This window comes from Patagioenas fasciata, chromosome Z (assembly GCF_037038585.1).
Source record: "Patagioenas fasciata isolate bPatFas1 chromosome Z, bPatFas1.hap1, whole genome shotgun sequence".
Taxonomy (NCBI): Eukaryota; Metazoa; Chordata; class Aves; order Columbiformes; family Columbidae; genus Patagioenas; species Patagioenas fasciata.
In genome coordinates, this window is record NC_092560.1 from 64415233 (window position 1) to 64438719 (window position 23487).

General features: G+C 42.5%; 2 protein-coding genes across 2 annotated transcripts in view; one reads left to right on the top strand and one right to left on the bottom strand.

Moving 5' to 3' along the window:
• Positions 1-2: 2 nt before the first annotated feature.
• On the bottom strand, positions 3-15062 carry SKP2 (S-phase kinase associated protein 2). Its single transcript, XM_065860594.2, has 11 exons — positions 15016-15062; positions 14160-14389; positions 13066-13325; positions 12146-12257; positions 11734-11877; positions 11047-11181; positions 6086-6184; positions 4419-4546; positions 3999-4050; positions 3322-3429; positions 3-2159 (listed from the first exon to the last, which is right to left on the bottom strand). The coding sequence occupies exons 2-11, from the start codon at positions 14165-14167 to the stop codon at positions 1946-1948; spliced, it is 1260 nt and encodes a 419-aa protein (XP_065716666.1). The 5' UTR covers positions 14168-14389; positions 15016-15062; the 3' UTR covers positions 3-1945.
• A 91-nt stretch (positions 15063-15153) lies between these two features.
• LMBRD2 (LMBR1 domain containing 2) overlaps positions 15154-23487 on the top strand; it is a 30549-nt gene continuing 22215 nt past the window's right edge. Inside the window, exons 1-3 of the mRNA XM_065860499.2 lie at positions 15154-15304; positions 22223-22452; positions 22907-22986. Of these exons, the coding sequence (XP_065716571.1) occupies positions 22279-22452; positions 22907-22986 (254 nt within the window). The 5' untranslated portion in view covers positions 15154-15304; positions 22223-22278. The remainder of the gene's footprint in view (positions 15305-22222; positions 22453-22906; positions 22987-23487) is intronic.

Sequence of the window (23487 nt, forward strand, 5' to 3'; positions counted from 1 at the left end):
ACTTTGTACAACATAGCAATTCCTTAATCTTTATTAAATGCAAGAGAAGTTGTATTGCATTACATTGTGCAAAGGGAGAAGAAGCATTTACAATAGTGCTGCAAAGATTCAGTTTTTTTTCTTGAAGCAATTTAAGGCATAAACCTAAGGCTGCAAATTGTGAAGCAGTAGAATATCAAATATCCAGTATCCCCAGACCTCCCATCACTTCTCCACTCCATCTTTCATAAGATAAGTTGTCCATTTACTCTTCTCTAAGGGGCAAAACCCCATTAGCAACTCAAGTGTTACTTACACTCTCTTTAATAAAAAATGAAACAATTTAGAACAGATTAATGAGATAGTGCTGTATTTTCTACGCTATAGAAAAGTGAGTTCATTATAAAACTCTAAATACGCATACAGCTTTCCACAGTAAGTAATCTGTACTGCCAGGGATTTATTCCCGAACCCTTCAGAGTGTGATGGTAAACACTATACCTAGGCAACAGCTATACAGTAATGCTGTAGGCTAACTTAAAACATCTGTGATTAAATTCACCACTTGCTCACTTACTCCATTCATGGGAACAGCAGCACACTCATGCCCTATGCAGGGTGCAAGTTTTGCCCTAGGACTTACCAACTAACACACCTGCTGGAACATTCTGGGTTTATGCATGAGGGCCCAGATCAAAGTTTTATTGAAAGTCATTGCCCATCCCTTTCCTTAGCTTGGTTTTAGTTTTTTTCATTGTTGGCTGGGGTTTTTTTTGGCTTGGTTTTGCTTTGTTTTGGAGAACTACTTAGCTTTCCATATGACTTTTAAAAAAAACCAAACCAACATTGAACAGTAGTGGTCAGTGTTATAGGTACAAGAAGGTACAAACAAGCTATTCCAAAAGAGAAACTGATGTCAATAGCACAAAAGTGTCTCTTCCTTTCAGTGCTCTTATGCTGCAGTCCCAGGTTTTTTTTTGGTCTGAGATCTAGAAGCATTTGAGCCCTCCTGCAGTATTTCTGCCAATTTATCAGTTGCAGTGTAAAGATCTTATTCTTTAAAGGAAATAAGATAATATTTTTAAGAAGTTTTATCTGATATCAAGCTTACAGAAGCTACCTAGAGGTTCTGTAATATCTGATCAGAAAACCTAGCACCACAACATGAAACAATTGATAGCCAGCATCTACTTTTACAGATCCTTGTTCTGACTGAGGTTTTCAGATTGTATTTTGCTAACAATGAAGAATACTAAAAATAGATGTTACCTGCTAAACTTCAGTGTGGCTCCTTTATACCACATCTTAACTTGTACAGTACTGAGTTGTCTCTTACCTGCTTTTATGTAGACATCCCTTCCACAATTTACTGTTTTCAGGTTTGGTGAATTCAGACTCAGTCCTCTGTTCCTCTCCTAAACAGCAGGTAGCTTCTTATCTTACTGTACATCTTGTTCAATTAAGGATTTGAATAGGTTTAATATGATGATTAATTTTGAGTTCTGTAAACTCAGACCAAGACAATTTTTTTAGAACCCTTAATAAGATATCCGGCACCTCTACAAGCCGTTTCAGGAGCTTCAGAGCTGGAAGAGCTAACCAAAAACACCTTTAAGGACACCTCAGAGCAACAAAAGCCCAATCAGAACCTGCAACATTTGCCAGAGGCTGACACTATTTAATTACCATGACTCTTCCATAATTGCATTTTTTAAAAAAAGTTCTCCTGTAAAAAAATGACTTAGAGAAAAATTCTGCAATTGCTCATAGATCATCAGATCAGGTCACCTAAAGACTTTAAGTAAAACAACATTGTAAAAATATTTATGAAACTACATTAAGGCATGAAGAAGTCAGAATGCTTTTTACAAAAACAGTACTATGATTAAAGGTGCTCCAGCACTCTGTTTTGTGAGGAGCTTCACTACAGGCAGTGTGTCCATTGCATCCAGAACATTGTACATGATCATAAGCCACTAGGATTTGTCAGTGTCAATCTGCATTTGATGCCCCAAATCTCATGGTTCTTTTTACTGCCAACAGTTGGCCTTGCAATAGTTGTAAAATGTGAACAATTGATCTTCATGTCAGGAAGTGTTTCCTTGAGAAACTGTAGAGAGCTATCAGTCACTATTCCAAATACCTGAAGAGTCTTTAATGTTGGAATTTCACCAAGTTCTCTAGAAGGAAAAAAATAAGAAACTAATCATTAACCTGAATTTTTTTTCCAGTCTGTAACCAAACTACATAACTGCATTTCTACTATTTTTTTAGAAGAGAACTATTTAGGCTAAATTCCCCTTCCCATTTCTTAAAAGCACATATTTAATTGAAACGAGTTCTCCATATTGATAATTCAGGAAACTGGCTGAATAAATTGCTTCTTGCTGTTTCTCTCAGACACAGTGAAAACAAACTGGTTCCTCCCATTCCATTTCCCTGGACTTAAATATTCATAGCAAGTGGATGGAACTGCCTCACATGAAGCTTCAGGCTATCGCTCAGAGGACACAAGCCCCTAGGTACTATCAGTCTCCAGTTTGCTGGGACATTCTGGAAAGCAGCCAGCCCTGGGTTTGTGATTGCTTCATGTTTTCCCAGTCATCATGTGAACTGTGAATCTGTAAGCAAGTATTGGTCAAAATCAAAAGGCAGAGACACACAAGCTTATGACAGCACACACTGCTACAGAAAACGTTCTTCAGATTCCCATTTTGATAGTCTTGTTCCTCTCAAAACACCTTGGTGTTGATAATTTCCTTAGGATTGACATCCTTCCTGAGAGGATTAAGGTGGATAGCTGCTATACTAATAAAAGGCAGGAAAAACCCACAAGTAACTAAGCTGTGTTTCAGCGGCAACCAAAAACTGACACAGCTGCACACAAAAAGCAAAGGAATATAAAGAGATTAGCTAGTCAGCAAGTACTGTCAGCTCTGGTAACTCTTTAAAGGAATACACCTTCCTTGCTGCATAACTGAAAGCCTAAGATTGATACTGGTCCTGGTCACTGGCAGGACTGGAACCTCCCGCTGCACCTCTCAGCAATGAGCACCAGCAACATCATGCTATTGAAGGAAGACACGGTGCACACACTGAGCAGCAAGTTCCATGGGCACAGACTGACATCATGGAAAGCTTATCTCAGATACCTTTGGTTCCAGTCTGGATTCTCAAAGGTACACACTAACAGGCATTTTATCTCGTTTCCTTCTTCCTAATTCCTCATACCAGTGAGTTTTTCAAAACAGTACTTGCAATTTTAAACCTAAAATAAAGCAAGTTTAAATTAACTTACCCTCTGTATGAACAGCGAACTAAAGCCATTTAAAGATTACTTACACTAATGCAGCAGGTGATATCTGATAACAACGGCTAAGACACAGATGTTGTAGAAAGAGGAGTTGATGAAAATATTGGAAGCACTTAGGCTTCAACATCACACTGTCGCTGTACATGAAAGCATATGAAATAGAGGTTTAAGTATAAAGCAGCAGTAAACTTGGTTATTTCCAAAATTCAGACTGAGAAATTTAATGAATATGAACTTCTCATGCCATGAGAAGATAATTACTTTACACACTGAGATTTCAAAATATTTTAATAGACTAGGTCAAAATCAAAATACACCTTTTTTTTTAAACGGTTCTATGGCCAAGTAACAAATTTGTATCAGAGCTGAACTAAACCCTCTCTAGAATGCTAAGCTCATTAACTGTATGCATCTAAATATTTCATTCCACTCTACCTATTGCCTACAATCACATGTTAGTTAACAAATCCTATATGTATGTACATAACATTTACACTAAAGTAATGAATATATCTTCAGGCTAGTGACATGCTCCAGATTAGGTCATGCCACATAGCAAATCTTTTGTAGGTTTAGCATAGAAAGTGTTTTCTGGTTGTGCAATCCTACACAATCATAAATTACTGCTATGTAATTCCTTCACCGCAACAGTTTGCAATCCCCTGAACCACAGGGATTTAAGGACTGGCTGCACAGGTCTTCTTACCTTAGATCTAAATGGGTGAGGAAAGGACATCTTTCCACCAGTGTTTTAACGTCTGAAAAGAGGTCACACAGAGTCAGTCCATCTTTCAGTAATAAGACGAACGTGCTTTATACCGCATACTCACTTCGATATACATTTGTTCATATCTCCCCACAATTTTGTTAAAAAGATACACATGTAAGACTTACAGTATACAGTCTGCCTACCAAGATACATTACAGGGACTTTTTTAATCCTCAGCAAAACAGATCCATTTCATCCAAAGAACTGATCATAAAAGTCAAATGCACCAGCAACTTAACAAGTGGATAATTCAAATAATATTGATGTAGAAATCTACCAAGACAACAACCAGAAGAAAATTTATGGCCTGCTGCTTTATCCCATAGTGGGATAAAAGCTTGCCATGCTGCTATTTACCTGCCATTTGTAGATTCTGTCTGTATCCACTTAAATTTAATTGGATTACTTTTGAAGTAACATGATTGACTGCTGCTTTGACATGGGTGGCTGTGAAGTCACACCAGGACAAGTTCAGCTCCTTCAACCTACACACAAATGAACAAAGAGTTGTTTGGAAGAATAACTGAAATACAGTTTGAATTCTAATATTATCTATTACAGTTGTTACTTTTAAGGCAAAAACTTTTAACATGTCTATTACCAACTTCCTGTATTCATTCCTAAAAATTTTGCTACAATTAAGGACTGGAGCATATTGCCCAGCGAGGCTGTGGAATCTGTCTTTGCAGGTTTTCAGGATCCAACCAGAAAACATTCTCATCAGCTTGCCCAGTCCTGAATTTAGGCCCTGCTCTGAACAAAGGGTTAAAGTGACTTCCAAAGTGACTTCCAACTGGAATGATTCAACAAAATTTTAGGAAGTGAAATGGTTCTCTCTCAGGACTGCCAAGGGGAGACACTGTCTTTTCATCTTGCTTCTGGTGCGTGACCTGAATCTGTTACTACTGAACAGATGTTCACATTCAGCAGAAAAAAGGCTATCCTTTATCAGCCTTGGTCACATGACCAATTAATCCTAATTAGGATAAAATACTTCATAGTTTCATATAAGCACTGGCCTTAACTCTCTTTTATATGCTTGACTACCTATAGCCTATCACCATTCCTGGCTGGGACAAACTCTTTTGTGCAGGTGTTGAAACCAGAGGACAAAGACACAATGAAGAGCACAACAAGAGTATTTAGCTGGCAATCTCTGCGTGAATGAAAAAACAAACAGTTAAGTTGCCACTAGCATTCCTAGGATCAGGTCTGCCATCTGCTGTTCATTGTGCACTGTACAGATTGCCATTCTCTAAAGAGCTCATGATCCAAGTAATCAGACCAAGCAATAGAAAGCATTATCTACCCATTAGAGGCAGAGAAAGATTAGGGCTTTGTCTGTCCATTAACTTGCAACTTGATTAAAAACATGCTTTTGCAGAAGTAAAGATTAAATAGATTGTCCGGCATCTCACAGGAAGTCAGCAGAAAGATCAGGATATAAATCCCAGATTGACTGGGGCTCAGTTCAGCAACTTCCTGCCAGATGGTTTAATTATTTGAGCTGTCAATCTGAACACAGTGCTTCATGAAATAGAAGGTTACTGAAAGACTATTCTATCATGGATGGAAAGGCACAATGTTTTCTGCCATTCATGCTGTACTCTGCAAAAGGAGCTCTGGGATTTCACTTTTCAGTTTCAAAAAAAAAAAAAACAACCATACTTTCACTTCGTGAGGACCACATACTGCTTTCATGAAGAAAATCAAATTTACGTTATAATCAAAGGAACATAAATGGGATTTACTCACTAACAAGACTTCCTTTAAGGATGATTAAGGAAACTCATTAAAAACTACTGGAGTACATTTTTCCTATTAAAGAAGAAAATAACTTGATAGGGAGAAACTACCTGACTGTTCAGCCAACAATCAACTGTTAGGCATCTAGGAACACAAACAGGCTCATAAAAACAATACTAAAGACAAGTACAATTGAGATGTCTATGGAAAAAATAAAAAGTATCATTTTTCTCAGAAATGGAACTAAGTAGGAATGGCAAAAACTATTTTTATCTTACATAGAACAGCTGCTCAACATCAGCTCCAATGCTTCTGCAGAAAACCCTGAGCACCCACAGAGATTCAGTCGGATCAAACTGGGATTCTTAGCAATACTCCTGTAGAGAAGAGAAAAAAAAAAGGTCTGATATTAAATGTTGGAACATTGCTTGCATTGCTAGGATGTGTGATTAAGAGCCAAGACCCCAGCACGTAATTATTTGTTAAACAGGACCCACTGCATCTTTAGCAAACTGACCTGCCTAAGATTGACTAAGGATCTCAACTCTGTACTTGCTGCATCACAGTAAAACTTTGAAAGGGATACTTACCTGACACGCCTGAAAAGTTTGCATATTTATAAACTACTAAGTTTAAAAGGAAACAATTTATTTTCATCTTCTCCTGCTACATGCCATTAAACACATACCACAGAATAATAGAATGGTTTGGGTTGGAAGGGACCCTAAAAATTGTCTAGTTCCAAACCCCTGCCATGGGCAGGGTTACCTTCCACTAGACCAGGTCGCTCAAAACCCCATCCAACCTGGCCTTGAACACTTCCAGGGATGGGACGTCCACAGCTTCTCTGTGTCAGTGCTTCCCCACCCTCATGATGAAGAATTTCTTCCTTATATCTAATCTAGATCTCCCCTCTTTCAGTTTAAAGACATTACCCCTTGTCCTATCACTACATGCCTTTGTAAAGAGTTCTTCTCCAGCTTTCTTGTAAGGCCTCCTTACTGGAAGGCTGATATATGGTCTCTCTGGAGCCTTCTCTTCTCCAGGCTGCACAACCCCAACTCTCTCAGCCTGTCCTCACAGCAGAGCTGTTCCAGCCCTCTGATTATTTTCACAGCCCTCCTCTGGACATGCTCCAACAGGTCCACGTGCCTGAGCTGAATGCAGTACTGCAGGTGGGGTCTCACCAGAGTGGAGTAGATGAGGAGAACCATGGCTTATTAGAGGTGACTGTAACTCTACAAAAGATAATCATCCCATTTCTGAAGTCACACTTGTGCAAGATGGAGGTTATTCCAGAACAAAACATGCTGTGGGATGAGACCGTAAGCACAGAGGGGTGAGGTGAATCAGGCTCTAAATTGATAAGCTTGGGGGGTGGGGTCCAAAGTGGTGATGCTCACACAATCATGTCCAACTAGGGAACATGCCAGACCAATCAGAGTAGCGACAAACATTCCTTAGCTGCTTCCAGAGATGAGAACCAGAGGGCCAACCACCTCAAGGGCACGTACAGCTGCCGATCTTTCTGTACACCTGATGAGGAACCTGCATGCTTGAGTACTTCACTGAAGTGTCTGTACACCAACACGTGTAGCATGGGGAATAAACAGCAAGAATTTGAGATCTATGCATGTTCACAGGACCACGACCTCATTGCTATTACAGAGACATGGTGGGACAGTTCACAACTGGAATGCTGCTATGGAGGGCTATGTACTTTTCAGGAAAGGCAGGCCAGGCGAGGTGGAGGAGTTGCACTTTATGTGAGAGAGCAACTTGAATATCTTGAACTCTGCCTGGGCAGGGGGACAACAAGCAAGTTGAATTTTTATGGGTAAAAATTAAGGGACAAGCTAACAAGGGGGACACTGTTGTGGGTGTTTATTACAGGCCACCAGATCAGGAAGAGAAAGCTGTTGAGGCTTTCTACAGACAGCTGGAAGTAACATCGCAATCATATGCCCTGGTTCTCATGGGAGACTTCAATCACCCTGACATCTGCTGGGTGGGTAACACAGCTGAGCACGCACAGTCCAGGAGGCTCCCACAGATCATTGGCGACAACTTTTTGACACAGATGCTGGTGAAGCCAGTGAGGAGAAGCGTACTGCTAGACCTTGTCCTAACAAACCAAGAAAAATTAGTTGGAGATGTCAGAATGGGGGGCAGCCTTGGCTGCAGTGACCATGAGATGGTGGAATTCAGTATGCTGTGTGGAGGAAGCATGACAATAAGTAGGACTAAAACCATGGACTTCAGCAGGGCAAACTTTGGCCTCTTCAAGGTTCTGCTTAGAAGAATCCTATGGATTTGGGCTCTAGAAGGTAGGGGGGTCCGAGAGAGCTGGCTAATATTCAAACATCACTTCATCCAAGCTCAAGACTGATGCATCCCTATCAACAAGAAATCAAGTAAAGAGAGTAAGAAGGCCAGCATGGATGAGTAAGGAACTCCTGTTAAAATTCAGGTGGAAGAAGGATGTTTATGGAAAGTGGAAAAAGGGACAGACCACCTGGAAAGAATACAAGGAGACTATTAGAGTGTGCAGGGATGCAGTGATGAAGCCCAAGCTCCACTTGGAATTAAACCAGGCCAGGGATGTCAAAGACAACAAGAAGGGCTTCTTCAAGTGCATCAGCAGCAAAAGGAAGGTTAGGGAAAATGTAGGTCCACTGCTGAATGAGGAGGGTGCCCTGGTGACGGACGATACAGAGAAGACAGTTACTGAATGCCTTCTTCGCTTCCGTCTCTACTGCTAAAACTGGCCCTAAGGAATCCCAGACCCTAGAGATAGAAGAGGAAGTTTGGCAAAAGGTTCCCTTGCTTGAGGAGAAGCAGGTTAGAGATCATTTACACAAACCAGACATGCACAAATCCATGGGCCCTGATGGGATGCACCAAAGAGTGTGGAGAGAGTTGGCAGATGTTATTGCTAAGCCACACTACATTGTCTTTGAAAGGTCTTGGAGAGCAGGAGAGGTGCCTGAGGACTGGAGGAAAGGCAACGTCACTCTAGTCACATCAGTGGAAAGGTCATGGAATAGCTCATTCTAGACGTCATCTCCAAGCACGTGGAGGAAAAGAAGTATCAGGAGTAGTCAGCATGGGTTCATCAAAGAGAAATCACGTTTGACCAATCTGATAGCCTTCTGTGACGGTATGACTGGCTGATACACAATGGAAGAGCAGTGGATGTTGCCTACCTTGACTTCAGAAAGGCTTTTTACACCATCTCTCACAACTTCCTCATAGGAAAGCTCAGGAAGTTCAGGCTGGATGAGTGCACAGTGAGATGGATCATGAACTGGCTGGATGGCAGAGCTCAGAGGGTTGTGATCAATGGAACAAAGTCTGTTTGGAGGCCTGTAGTTAGCAGGGTTCCCCAGGGGTCAGTACTTGGTCCAATCCTGTTCAATCTGTTCATCAATGACCTGGATGAAGAGACTGAGTACACCCTCAGCAAGTTTGCTGATGACACCAAGCTGGGAGGAAGGGCTGACACACCAGAAGGCTGTGCTGCCATCCAGACCTGGACAGGCTGGAGGACTGGGCAAGGAAGAACCTGATGAAGTTCAACGAGGGCAAGTGCAGGGTCCTGCACCTGGGGAGGAATAACCCCAGGCACCAGTACAGGTTAGGGGTGGACCTGCTGGAAAGCAGCACTGCAGAGAAGGACTTGGGAGTTATGGTGGACAACAGGTTGACCATGAGTTAACAATGTGTCCTTGTGGCCAAGAAGGCCAATGGTATCCTAGGGTGCATTAGCAAAAGTGTGACCAGCAGGTCAAGGGAGGTTGTCCTCCCCCGCTACTCTGCCCTGGTGAGGCTGCATCTGGAGTTCTGTGTCCAGTTCTGGGCTCCCCAGTTTGAGAAGGACAAGGAATTACTGGAGGGAGTCCAACAGTGGGCTACGAAGATGATTAGAGGCCTACAGCACCTCTCTGATGAGGAGAGACTGAGAGGGCTGGGTCTGTTCAGCCTGGAAAACAGAAAGCTAAGAGGGGATCTTATCAATGTTTAAAAATATCTCAAGGGTGGGTGTCAAGAGGATGGGACCAGACTCCTTCCAGTGGTGCCCAGCAACAGGATGAGGGGCAATGGGTACAGATTGAAGCACAGGAGTTTCCGTCTGAATATCAGGAGAAACTTCTTTACTTTGAGGGTGCCAGAGCACTGGAACAGGCTGCCCAGAGAGGTTGTAGAGTCTCCTTCTCTGGAGACACTCAAAACCTGCCTGGACACATTCCTGTGCGATCTACTCTAGATGTAGCTGCTTTAGCAGGTGGGTTGGAATACATGAGCTCTAGAGGTCACTTCCAACCCCAACCATTATGTGATTGTGTGAAAACACATGTCCAAATAGCATCCCCTGAATGCATTTGTTTGAAAGACCAGAGCAGACATGCAGTTGGCCCAACCCGGAAAAATCCTTACACCCAGTATCTATATTTGTACACAAGGCAACAGAATTCCATCACTGGTGCTAATTAGTACCGTTTTCAGATACTTTTAACCTGGTATCAAAAGCCAAACTATATTGCTTTATTTGTGCCTTTTTTTTGACTTCTCTGGTGTGAAGAAGGCATCAGAAAGCCCAGAAGTAAAAAGCAGGACACTCGGAGTTTCTGCTGTTTGACCTATGGTCTCTGGCATGTTTACAACCACCTGAGGTGATTGAACAGCAAGTTGACCACACACCTGTTAGTGTCTTTCCAGTTCAACCAAACAACAGTTCATCTGCTTGACAGAATCTAATTTTCCAAACACTCACTGTGAAGTTCAACAAAGAAGTGAGAAACCATGCAGAAGCAAAACAAGCATCTGATGGGAGAGCTGCTGAGACCCTTTAAAATAAAAAGTAACCTGTAACCCAAAGTTCTGTTTAGAGAACAGAAAATGGAAAAGAAAAGTAGATCTGCTGTACAGCTTGCTGTGGGAACAGCCAATGGACACATAAATCGTAGAGAGATGTGCAAGTTCTCAGGCTCCCACTACTCCAGGGAATTAAAAAAAAGCCACCAATAAACACTCTTCCAGAGGAGTGTTTCCTCCTTGTCTCTTAGAGGACAGAGAGGAAAGAGGCTGCTCACTTAGCCTGCCAGCTAGCTCTGTGTGGTGCCATTTCAAAAGACTCCCACAACAAGCAACTCTCAACTGCATTTGTTTCCTAGCCTTGCACAAAATGATAGCACCAAACAAAAGGTATTTACTGAATATTCCCAAACATGACACTCACTTGATGATGTCATCAGAAAGCACTAGTCCCTCCAAGCTGAGGTTCTGCAGCCTTTCACACCGACAAAGAATACTCTGGAGATCTGCAACAGACACTGTGCAGTTCGACAAATCCATATGTTGAACTTTGAGAGGTCTAAAAAAGGAGAAAGACAAGTTACTAAAACTGCATTCAAACCCACTCCACAAATTACCCATACCATAAATAATACACTAAAACAATGCAAAGTTTGAAGAAAAAAATTATACTGTTGTATTCAGGTGCACACTGGACATACTATAAGCTCACTGGACCTACTGTTAAGCTACCAGCCAAAACTGCAGAACCTCTATCTTCAAGAAATTTACAAAATTCATCATAACAGCTGAAAATCTGTCCTGCTGGAGTTACAGAATTCTGTTGAGTTTCCCATATTAAAATGCTGGAGATGTTGGCAATTCATGGTTCTATGAGTGGATAATAGTTCTTGATATTTTCAAAAATGGCATTAAATTGATTTAAATAACTGACACAGGTGAATGCAGTTCCTCTTATTTGAAGACCCACCTAACCACCAATCAGCTGTTCCACACTCCAGAGACAGCACAAATGCTACTACTGGTGGAGACCTTGAAACCAAAGATCAAGAGAAACTCTGAATACTTGAGATGTAGTTTCAGGATCCAGACCACACAGAAAAGGCCTTACTTGCTCGTTTTAAACAGCGGATTCCACAAACATGATCTTGGGCAGCGAAACACAGTAACACCTGCAGGCAGCAACTGTCCAATCACTCCTGGCAGCAGATTTCTACCAGTCAGATCAAGAGTCTGCCACAGAGATTCATCAAACCTAAGGCACAGAATTTTACTTGTTAGTAAGTTATTAAGGGTCAGAACTATGAGTACAACCTCAGTGTCACTAAAGACTGAGAGGAGGGAAGCCATTTAATAGAACTTTCTAATGTTAAAATGTGAGCCGCATTTGATTATACATATATTTAACCCACATAGAGCACAGATTGAATTACACAGGAATAAACAAGGTGAAAACCAGACCATTTAACAGTCTATTGAAGCAAAGGTTTTCTTATTGCTAAATGATGAGAAGTAATACTTACGAAAGATGATGCCATCTCTTGCAAATCTGGGAAACTTTCAACAAATCATATAGGGGCAAATAAGCAAAGATTGCCAAAAGCAATTCATCTGGAAGTGCATCCCAAGAAACACCTTTTGGGAAAGAGGAAACATGTTCTAATTAAAGCTGATCAAATGCCTTGTTTGGCTTGGTTGTTAAAAGCACCTCTAGTCTCTGAAGGCTACACTGTCGGCCCACTACTCATCCCCCTTTCAGTTCTTCATTGTAGGCTGAAGATGTTACAGCAATCTTTGCCTTCTTATGTCTGGCAAATGCCAAGTTTTTTCCTTAAAACATGCATGCTAAACATGACCCCCCAGGAACTATCTGATCTGAAAGGATGTGGTGTGATCTCAACTTCTCATGAGCAGATAAAAGGCTCCAGAAGGTGCTACCATTCACATGGGGATTTCTGGGTGGATTATATCAGGGATGGCAGTGCCAATAATCTATATTCATCTGGCAGCTGCAACCACATTTTGTGAAGAGCCTGGCCCTACTTGGTATGTGAGCAAAACATCTCCTGGAATGGGCCCCCTGGGCAGAACAGATGCAGCTCAAGGCCATGCTGGACCAAGGTGCCACAAAAGCCCCCAGCAGCAAGGCCTGACACAGGGACATGCAGCACAATCCCCAGGCACACACAGACAGACTGGCAGGGCCCAGCAGGAGACAACGACGGCTGACATGGGTCACAGTTCTGGAACCAGACACACCACCTCTGCTTAAAGGCCTGTATAAAACAGGACTTATCAGCCCAAGCTGGAAAGCAACCAGATTTAGAAGCTATATTCTTCTGGGAGAGAGCAAAAAAGTAAAGAATATAGTACTAATGACCTGTGATGCCCACTTTCCATCTCTACTGAAGAGCCAATGAAACCTGGACCAGGATGACAGTACCTGACTCTGGCTCTCGGAGCAGCCGAGGCCGGCGCACAATGACAAAATCTCTTTCCTTCTCCTTCACCTTCTGCCGTTTCTGAGGAGGACAGGATGACACCAGCAGGTCCTGCGGCGTATTTTCATTGCCCAGCTTGTCCTTCTTAAGGACAGACACTCCCATGCCAGAGAGAAATTCCAAGGTCTTGCTAGAGTCCCAGTCCCAGGTGAAGCTGGTGGAAACATTGCTGCTGGAGGATGGGATCTCCTGGAGGTGTTTTCTGAGGACACATCAAAACCCACCGGCTCTTAAGGTACCCCAGACTGACACCAACCACATGATGGGGCTCCCTGTATTGCAGCATTTCACAGTCACACGTAACCCACATCCCCATGCAGGGTAGTAACTCCAGCTGAAGCTGCGGGCGCTTGGCACACATGGAGCGGCCACAGCGGAGGCGTGCGCCCGGCCGGCCGGCTTCACGCTAGCAACCGCCCGAGGATGGAGCGCACCTCTCCCGGATGGAGCAGAGAGGCGAGCGGGGGGCTGATGAAAGAAGCCGATTGCGGCGGCGCAGGCCGCGCAGCGCCTGGGATCCGAACGCGGCCCCGGCACCAGCCGCCGGAGAGGGGCGGGAAGGGGCGGACGGCGGGAAGGCGCAGGGGGTGCGGGGCGGCCGTTGGGCGCCAGCAGCGACCCTGGGCGCGCGGGGCCACCCCGCCCCTCCCGCAGGCCCTGGGGGGGGCAGCGGGGAGGGCGCCGCCGCCGGCGGGATGCCCGGGGGCCGGTTCCTGCTCCGCCCGCCGCGGGACCCCGCGCACGCTGTGCCTCCCGCCCTGGCCTTGGGCGCCAAGTCCCGCTGCCAGGCACCTCGGGGGATCCACGCACGCACCCCCGCCCACAACACCTGGGGGCCCTCAAGAACCCACGCGTGCTTCTCCGGGACCCGTGCGCGCTCCCGGCTACCGGATTCCCACGCACACCCCCGGGCAGAGGGGGGAACCGCGCACGCCCCCGCGAGGGCTCGCGCACAGCCCGGGCACCACGCGGTTCTCCCCCACCCCGCCAGCGGGGATGGCGTTGCGGGCGGCAGGCGCTGCCCCTCTCCCCGTACCTGTGCATGGCGGCGGATGCCCTGGAGGCGGCTCCGTGCGGCCCCGCGTTCTGCAGCTCCGCGCCGTCCCGCCGCGCGCGCGGGACAGCCCCAGCCGGCCGGTGCCCGCCGCACAGACTGCCGGGAGTTGTAGTTCGCCGCGCGCACGCCTTCACGGAATCCCAGAATGTCAGGGATTGGAAGGGACCTCAAAGATCATCCAGTCCAACCCCCTGCCGGAGCAGGAACACCTAGATGAGGTTACACAGGAATGTGTTCAAGCGGGTTTGAATTTCTTCAGAGAAGGAGACTCCACAATCTCCTTGGGCAGCCTGTTACAGTGCTCTGACACCCTCACTGTGAATTTTCTTCTCAAATTTAAGTGGAACCTCTTGTGTTCCAGTTTGAACCCATTACCCCTTGTCCTACAATTTGGTTGTCACCGAGAAGAGCCTGGCTCCATCCTCGTGACACTCACCCTTTACATATTTATAAACATTAATAAGGTCACCCCTCAGTCTCCTCCAGGCTAGAGACCCAGCTCCCTCAGCCTTTCCTCGTAAGGGAGATGCTCCACTCCCTTCATCATCTTTGTTGCTCTGCACTGGACTCTCTCCAGCAGTTCCCTGTCCTTCTTGAACTAAGCGGCCCAGAACTGGACACAATATTCCAGGTGTGGTCTCACCAGGGCAGAGTAGAGGGAAAGGAAAACCTCTTTCGACCTACTAACCACCCCGCTTCTAATACACCCAGGATGCCATTGGCCTTCCTGGCCACAAGGGCACAGTGCTGGCTCATGGTCACCCTGCTGTCCACCAGGACTCCCAGGTCCCTTTCCCCTACGCCGCTCTCAAATAGGCCGTTCCCAAACTCATACCGGTACCCACGGCCGGACTGCCTCCACGCGGAGCGGCCGTACCCACAATGTCTTGCGCCACCTCCGGGGCGGGGCCGGGCCATGCGACGTCAGCACCGAGGGGGCTGGAGGGCGGGTGTCGAGGGGCAAATGTCGGCGGCCCCGGTCGGCCTGACGCGGAAGGGGGCGGGCGCGGGCGCCGCTTTCTGCGTGGCGATCTGAGACCTCGCGCGGAGGCCGGCGGCAGCGGAGATGGAGCGCGGCGGTGACCCGCGAGGGACCGGCTGCTGAGCGGGGGCCTCTGCCTGCGGTGAGGGAGCGAGGCGGCCCAGCGCACCGGCGGGCGGGGGCTCGGGCCCTGCGACGGGAGGGCCGGGCCGCGGCGGTACCGCAGCGCCGAGTCACGGCGGGGTGAGGGCGGCGGCCTGTGCCGGAGCAGGCCGGGCCGGGCGGGCGCAGCCGTGGCCCGGGTCGCGAGTGGGGCACCCTGGGGGGCGTCCTGGGTTCCCTCTTGAGGAGGCGGTGGGGAGGGCTGGGCTGGGGCAGGGTCTGTGGGAGGCCAGGGCAACGGCAGGAATCGGCGTCTTCATGTTTCTACTCATAGCCGCTGTTTTTTTCCATCCTTCGGGGACTCCAACCACGTACGTTTAATACATGCAGGTTGATGTTGGTTAGGCGTCCATAGACCTTGATCTGAGCCCCTTACAGGGAAGTGGATGTGCAGAGGTCAGCTTCACCAGCTTTAGTTTGCGGTGGCAGTGTCTGGTTTGAAAGACCAGAATCGCGCTGACAGTGACATTTTACCGTCGAAGGTTTTCCTGCCTTTTGGAAACGCCTTCACTGTGAAGGCCTGAAATTGAGGGACTGCCACTGTATTCTGGTCCTGTCTCTAAGCATCATAGTATAAAGTCTCCGGTTTGTTTGCACCATGTTTCAGACTTACACCAGGCTTTCTTTCAGTAATGCAGCTTTTCAGGCTTTATCTCCAAAATACTTGTTTTGAAATTGGTGAGGATGGAAAACTAATTCAGAAGACACCTACTGCTCCACTCTTAGTCAGCCAGTTGCTTGTCAATGCTGTCGTTTGTTTACAGCTTAGTGATGGAGACACCTGCCTATAAAATTTTAGATGGTAGTAGAATGCAGGGCAAATTGTACACAGCTATTAAGGCACATATGGACAATGATGTGACTCAAATCAGCATTCATATAATCTTAAAAAAATGTGTTAACTGTTTCCAGCTTTAGCTAAAGTCATGGAAGAGTTGTCTAAAGGCTATTTAAGTGGATAATCACATGAAAGAAAGGTGATATTTTTCGTTTAAAAAAAACCAAGCTGCTTATATTTAACCTGTTCTGCAGCCTCTTTTTTTTCTTTGTCAATATTTTCACTTTTCTCTGTTAATACATAGGAAATTGAAAGAAGAATTTGCTGAAGGGGATAAAATCCAATTATTTTTTAAAAGCTCTGGATTATTGAGCAGTCTTAAGTTTGTCTTAATGCTACGTTAGGGTTGTAATCGTGTGATTGACTGCCCTACTGGTACCTGTGTTCTGTGCATGCGTTAGTCTGGCAGCCCAGGAAGCAATTTCTATTCTTTTTTTTAGATTCTTATTGCAGCTGTAGAGCTTTTGCATCTGCTTTTATTTTAGTTCCTTCAAACAAGTTGATTTCTTCAATGTATAATTTCCAGAGTACTCCCCGCAACCCTACAAAAACATCAGTCTCTGTGGTACTTAATGTCTTTCATTAGAGGACAAGACAGTGCCATGTAAAAGCAAGCAAACTTCCCACAGGTTTGTACTGATGGTCCCTGCTTGCTTTTGAACACAAAAATGTCTTTGTTCCTTGGTAAGGCATTTGTATTGTATTTAGTGCTTCTGTAGAGAACCTGGTATCTCCCACAAAAGCAGAGAACACTTCCATTTTGAGTTGAGTTAGGGCAGCAGTTTGTTATTTTTTGGTTGTCATTAACAGATACAAAACTTGTTTCCCTGAAACTGTTATACAATCAATTAAATGTTTAATCAGTTTAAAATATTTTCTTCTTTGTAGTATAGTTGAAGTTACAAGTATTAATAAAATATCAAGTGTTATATAGACTGACCATTGTTTATTGGAAGAAGAAACCTATGCAAATTATCTTTTCTTGATTCATCTCAGAGGTTATTTCTCCCAAATAGTGCAATCGGATAACTTCTCTGGTCAGTTTTCTCAGGCAGTTCATGATTATTTTCTTTCTTAACATGATTTTCTCACTGTGCTGAGACTAAGCAGGTCTTTGTCTGCTGTCTACTTGTTCATACTTACCTTTCCCCAAGCTGCAAGGGTCAGTGTGTAATAAGGAAATAAAACACAAAACAAAATTCCTCCCCAAAAACAAAGGAAAAAGAAGTCCCAACAACACACTAAGCAGACTTGGATATGAAAATGGCTGAAGGATTTATTTTGATTATTGCTTTAATTGTTGTTCTTTTTCAAAGATTTCTAAATGTGAATTTAGCCCATTTTGTTGTTTAGAGATGGAAGTGTCAGGGGCTTTTAGTGTGGGGCAGTTCTGTCAGTCCAAAAAGTTTAATCATGTCTGTAAAGTCAAGTCTTACTTCAGGATTCTTAACAGCATAGTTTTGTAGAGGAGGGCATGATTCAGAAACTTGTCAGAGGTGTTGTGGCATACTCTTTTGCTAAGTGAAATGTACTGGAAGAAACAATGGGAACTAGCAGGCTGACAGAAAGACAAAAGCTCATAATTGAACCGGCCATTAATATTTTGATGGAAATGGCAACTTTCGGTTTATACTTGCCACCGAGTTGTGCATTCAGATTGAGGAGGGATATGCTGTTGCCCAGATGATTTTTTTCAACATGCTGCAACTCTCACTCAGTTTTGTCCAGTACTGTCTTTGATATCTCTTTCATAGTTTGGTAACTTTCTTGATGACATTTTTTTCAGATGTAATTATGATGTTGAAAATACAGAGTAAGGCAAAGAAATCTCTAGCTGTTTGGTTCTTCAAGTGTTTTACTTGAAGTATCCAAGATTTCTAGAAATGTAACTTTTCCAAATTGCTTTGATTAGCTTTATGTGAAAATACCTGAAGAACAACAACAACAAAAGGGTATAGTATTCAAAAAATTACAGAGGTATCCAAGACAGGAAAGCCAGAAGCATGGTGACTGTCTTTATAACTAGTTTTTAAGGACAGGGAGAGCTGCAGACTAGTCTGCATGCTTTTAGATTCCTGAAAAGAAGTCTGGAACAAAAGCTATTTCTAAGCATCTAGAATGTAATAGCTGAGTAAAAGACAGCTTTGGTTTGTCAAGGACAGACTGATAGGCCTGCTATATACAAGAGGATCAGCTGATGTCTTACATCTGGTCTTTAATAGGACTTTTGATTCTGTTTCTCAGGATGTTTTTGCTGGGGAAGAACAGTTGGGAACAACGGCTGTTGTGATTAAGAGGCCAGTCACTTGTCAACTACTCTTCGTTATTTTTCGCAGTTTCCATAATGAAATAGTGTAGTTATTGAAACTTAAGGCACAAAGCTAGGAGGTATTACAGGTGTTTTTGAGTGTGGTAGTGGAAATCAAAATGCCATGAAGATTCAGAAGCTTGTGGGAGGGGAAAGGATGCAAATGAGTGGTATGGCTGCACTTAAGCAGGAGTATCAGCTACGCAAATACAGGATAGAGAAAAACATTGTGTTTTGTAGAGGGAAGTAATTTAGAGAGCATAATAAGCTGAACACATGAAGGGAGCATCATGTGGTTATACTTCTGTTTATACATTTCCATAAGGCATGTGAAGCTATGTTTACCCTGAACTGGGACACTGCGTGAGTTATTAGACTGACTGGATCAATTATTAATACATTAGTCTGCAAAATGAACAATCTGCTGATAAAATGTTTTCTAGCAAAGTTTGAAAAGAATAAAACTGTGGTACAGTCTGATCTGGGATTTCTGATTAAAGGGCCATTGGAGTCTACTTCAGTGAGACCAAAGTTCCTTCTTCACAGACATGCACTACTCTTTCTAGCCCTTCCTTAAGAATATAATATTCAAATGTTAAATTGGTGATATATAAAAGCTTTAAGAAAGTGTGTGGTGTTTTGTTCTTTGATGGTTTATTTAGTAACTTGAGTATTTCTTTGCCAGGTAGAATAGTTTAGTTCATTTGAAATGTAGATTGTCATGAATATAGTTAGTCTTGAGGCTGGCAAGGTAATTTAATGCTGTTGATAGCAAGGAGTCTCCAAGAAAATTAAGTATGAACTGACCTCTTTGTGGTGTTTGCAAAGAGTTATTAGTTGAGTGTGGATTCTACAGAGACTTTCGTGTCAGAAGTTTGAAATGTATGGCCTGTATGGGGGTTGCCAAACTCTTCCATTCACAAAGTGAAAAGCTTACTGATTTTCTCTGTGTCTATAACAAAGCAAGAAAATCCTGAGCCTACACAAGAGCCTGTCTTTGTCGTTTTGGTTAAGTTGTGCTTTCCATTGCCAGTGTTTCAGCTTTTGATGATCTTTGTCTTAATCTGTAGCTGCCATACTCTTCAGAAACAGGGTATGCTGATAGATACTCTTCCCATCAGAGTGAGGAATTTTGTTACTTTTTGTCATTGCTTCATAGGAGCATCTTCTAAGCTGTTGAACATTGTCCAGTACAAGAGAAGTCTTCTGAAATAGTTCATTGATCTCAGAATAACATTCTTTAGGGGTTCAGGAATTACAGCCAGCTGATATTAGGGAGCCATGTGCTAATCATAAGGAGCCTGTCTAAATAAAATGAAGAAACAGGATTATTGGTAAGGAACTTACCTTTCTTTGAGCTAACGGCCAGGATCAGAGGCAAATGCTGCTTGCCGCAGGAAGACGCAGGCTTTATTTACTGCAGTAGTGTATGTTAATGTCTGATAACAAGTAGTTGTAGTAGCATGGGTCCCAAATATGACTGTCCTGTTAGGCAGGACTTAGTTCATTATGAGAGCTCCTCTCAAGCATTGCATTTCTCACCGTGTAATTTTTTTTTCCACTTAAGCTCTTTGTGTTGAGAACTAGTTTTAAGTGGCATCTGTCTAAAATATTTGAACTATAATTTTGAAAATGTATATGCCTTATTTCAAAATAACTCTATTTGTCATCAGTCTTGTAAGAATTCGGCATCTCATTCTTTATCTTGAGATTAAAATAGGAACCAGGTGAAGAACAAAAAAATGGAGTTTACTTTGATAACTGCAAAGTTGCTTTTGGCTTGAAAATTAGTGAAGTTATGGAAGGACTAAATTCCTTCTCTATTTTAGCATTTTCAGTACATTTTTATAATCTTTTTGGAAGTTCCCTTATGGTGTGGAACATCTGGCACAAAAAATTTTCACCTTTTGTTTTGATAGCAGCTCTTTAGGTGTGACTGTAGTAAAAAATTGTATAGGTGTGACTACTGTATAATAGGTGTGTATACTGTATAATTTTTTTTGTTCACATAGCATAAGGTGTGGCTATAATAGGCACTTAAAGCTACATATGGCAGAAAGCACTGCCTTAACAAAGGCGATAAATAATATTTCTTTTCCATTCGTTTTTTCTGTTTTAATTTGCTGCTATACTATAAATGTAAAAGGCACTGTTTCTGAGAAAACAAGAATGGTACAATAGAATAGAGAAGTGATTGAGAAATAGGTTAGATATATCCTGCATTCATGATTTACAAATGATCTAGCCAAAATGTACAGGCACATAGTAAGGGGATGCTTTGACCTAACAGAAACGCTAATAATTTGAGAAACACGTTAGATAAAAAGTGCATATGTGATCTTTGATAAGAAACAGGAAGGTAACTTGACCTATTTTCAAAATATGGTATGCTCTGCGTAGAACAGCCAATATGGCATGAACAGACTCCTACCTCTATTTGGAAATTAAATGTGAAAGGTGCAAAATGGGAGGAAACAATGTGTCAGGGAACAAAATCACAGAATAATTGTCCTGTGTGACCTCAGTGAAATACTGGCATCACAAACTCTGGAATTTGGTAGGGAAAATAAGACACTTTTCACTGCTTCATGCCCTCAGACATAAGAGATCTGCTTCAACAATGTACTGAGAGATTAGTAAACGGTGCACTTTTACAAATTCTGAAGGGATTTAAAAGTAAATTGAGGGAAATTTTAGTAGTAGCATTTCTTCTAAGTCTCTGGAGTTCCAGTGAAAAGCGAAAGCACTAAAAATACAACTGGGGAAGCCACAGCAAAAGCTATTTCAGTTAAATCAAACCAACTAAAATGGCAGTCTTGTTGGAGAAGCAAATTAACCTGACCAGAGTAATAAACTTGGGTTTTTTGTGTGTGAAATATCTGTGGTAAAACAATGCATATTAAAAAGGCCAGAAGCCATTTAACTAACAATGTAACAAGTCAGTGAAATTTTCTCTAATAGAGTCATGCAGCTCACTGGCCCTCTGCATAATAGCATGCCTGTATGAAGACATATGAACTTTCTAGGCATTTCCAGCAGTCCTGACAATAACATAGAGAAACTAAACCCAGAAGGATGAGCAAAGCAAAAACATGTTATGGCAAGACTAATAACAAATTAATTGGGACCTTTGTTTCTCTGAGGAAAAATATAAGAGGGTCAGGAAGATGAGTTAGCTAGCATGTTCCCACTTATTGCTTGAAATTTCAAACCTAAAAGAGCTGCATCACGAGTAGACTAACATACACTTTGCTGTGTTTCTATGCTCTGTTAACTGAGCACAGAATTTAAATGCATAGTTGAGGAATAGTCCGTATAAAAATTGCTCATTGGCTTTCCAGAAGTGTTTACATTAAACATATAACCTGTGTCTAAATTAGTTGATTTATTCTAGAGGAAAGAAAAGACCAGAAGAGATTTGCTTTTCAAATTTATACTGGACTTACAAGCTTGGTTTACAGTCTTATTCAATGAGAGAGATTTGATTTCTGGATCTGTTACATATAAAGAAGATGAAGAGGTATTGTCCTGGTTGTTGCTAGAAATTGCAAAATTGGAATGACATAATATTTTAACTTCTGCAGAGAACTTTAAAACACCTTGCTGAAAATCTTATTCTTCATCTGATCAGAGTTCTTGCCATGTGAAGTAAAGTATATTAGTATGTTTAAAAACGTCTGTTAAACAACTCTTCTCTACGTAAATATCTTCCAGAGATTTTAATGTGATTAAATGTTTTTTTTTTCTTACAGTTTGGATCTGTGTTATTAAGTGAGCTGGGCTGTGTGGCTGGAGTGAACAATCAATAATGAGTGGTGCAGCTTTGGGCATTGAGATAGTATTTGTCTTTTTTCTGGCCCTATTCCTACTTCATCGGTATGGAGACTTCAAGAAACAGCATAGGCTGGTGATTGTAGCAACATTATTGGCTTGGTATCTCTGCTTTCTTATTGTATTTATACTGCCTCTGGATGTCAGTACGGTAAGAAACTTGTGAGATTTTCTGCTTAGTTGCGTAAAGTGTGTATGGTATTTTTTTTAGTTATAGTTGTGACAATATCTTAAACAGGAAATAATTTTTGCAAATAGTATTTTACTAAACTAAACAGTTGTTACCTTTTTGCATGACAATGTCTGCGTTTGCAATTAATTTTATTTTTTGTTGATCTCATCAGATAAAAAAAAGTATTTCAAATGCTTTAAAATTTCATTATTTGTTTATAGCAATTTTTTATCTGCTTAGGCAACATAAAAACACTTCAAGTTTTTTATTTACTTGTCCTGTGAGTTGCATGCTGTTTTGAGGGTTTGTTAGTGTAATTGCTCCCATATGTAAACCTGGAATACAGGAAATGTCTTTAAAAATGGGACTTACGGTATTTAAATAAATGTTGTACCTTTTTCTGGTCACTGATACAAGATTATTTGTCTTTTAGACTATTTATAATCGGTGCAAACTTGCTGTTAACTCCAGCCCTGCAGAAAGTAATGGCTCTGACGGTACTCTTGTTCCAAGGTATGAGCTGTATGTTTTCTTCTTTAGCCTGTTTCTGAAGAAGTATTTCTGATTTTCTTTTTTTAAATGATAGGAGTGTAATACATTTTTAAGGCTAAGAAGCAAGTGTTTTTTGTGTGATATGATGTTTGAAGATTGTAAGCATACAGGAAGGTAAGGGAGAAGAAGTGAAGACAAGTGCATCTGCATCTATTGGTAGTAATTTATACAGTAGTTCTAGCTGATTACCTAATCTTAGGTAAATACACAATTTGAAAACTATTCCATAGCCTTTCAGTTTACCTATAGTTTCAGAACATGCTGGTGGATGTCGTACTATATGTGACTTGAGTATATCAAATAGTAATATCAATTTAAGTAGTAATCGAACAGGTACTGTGGTGGTGCTACTCAGATCTTAAAACTTTGTTTGAAAGCTTTGGTCACTCTACATGTCATTCTGTGGTAGTTTGATAGTTTTGAAAATATTTATGTGTGTGATGTACATAAAAACTCACCACT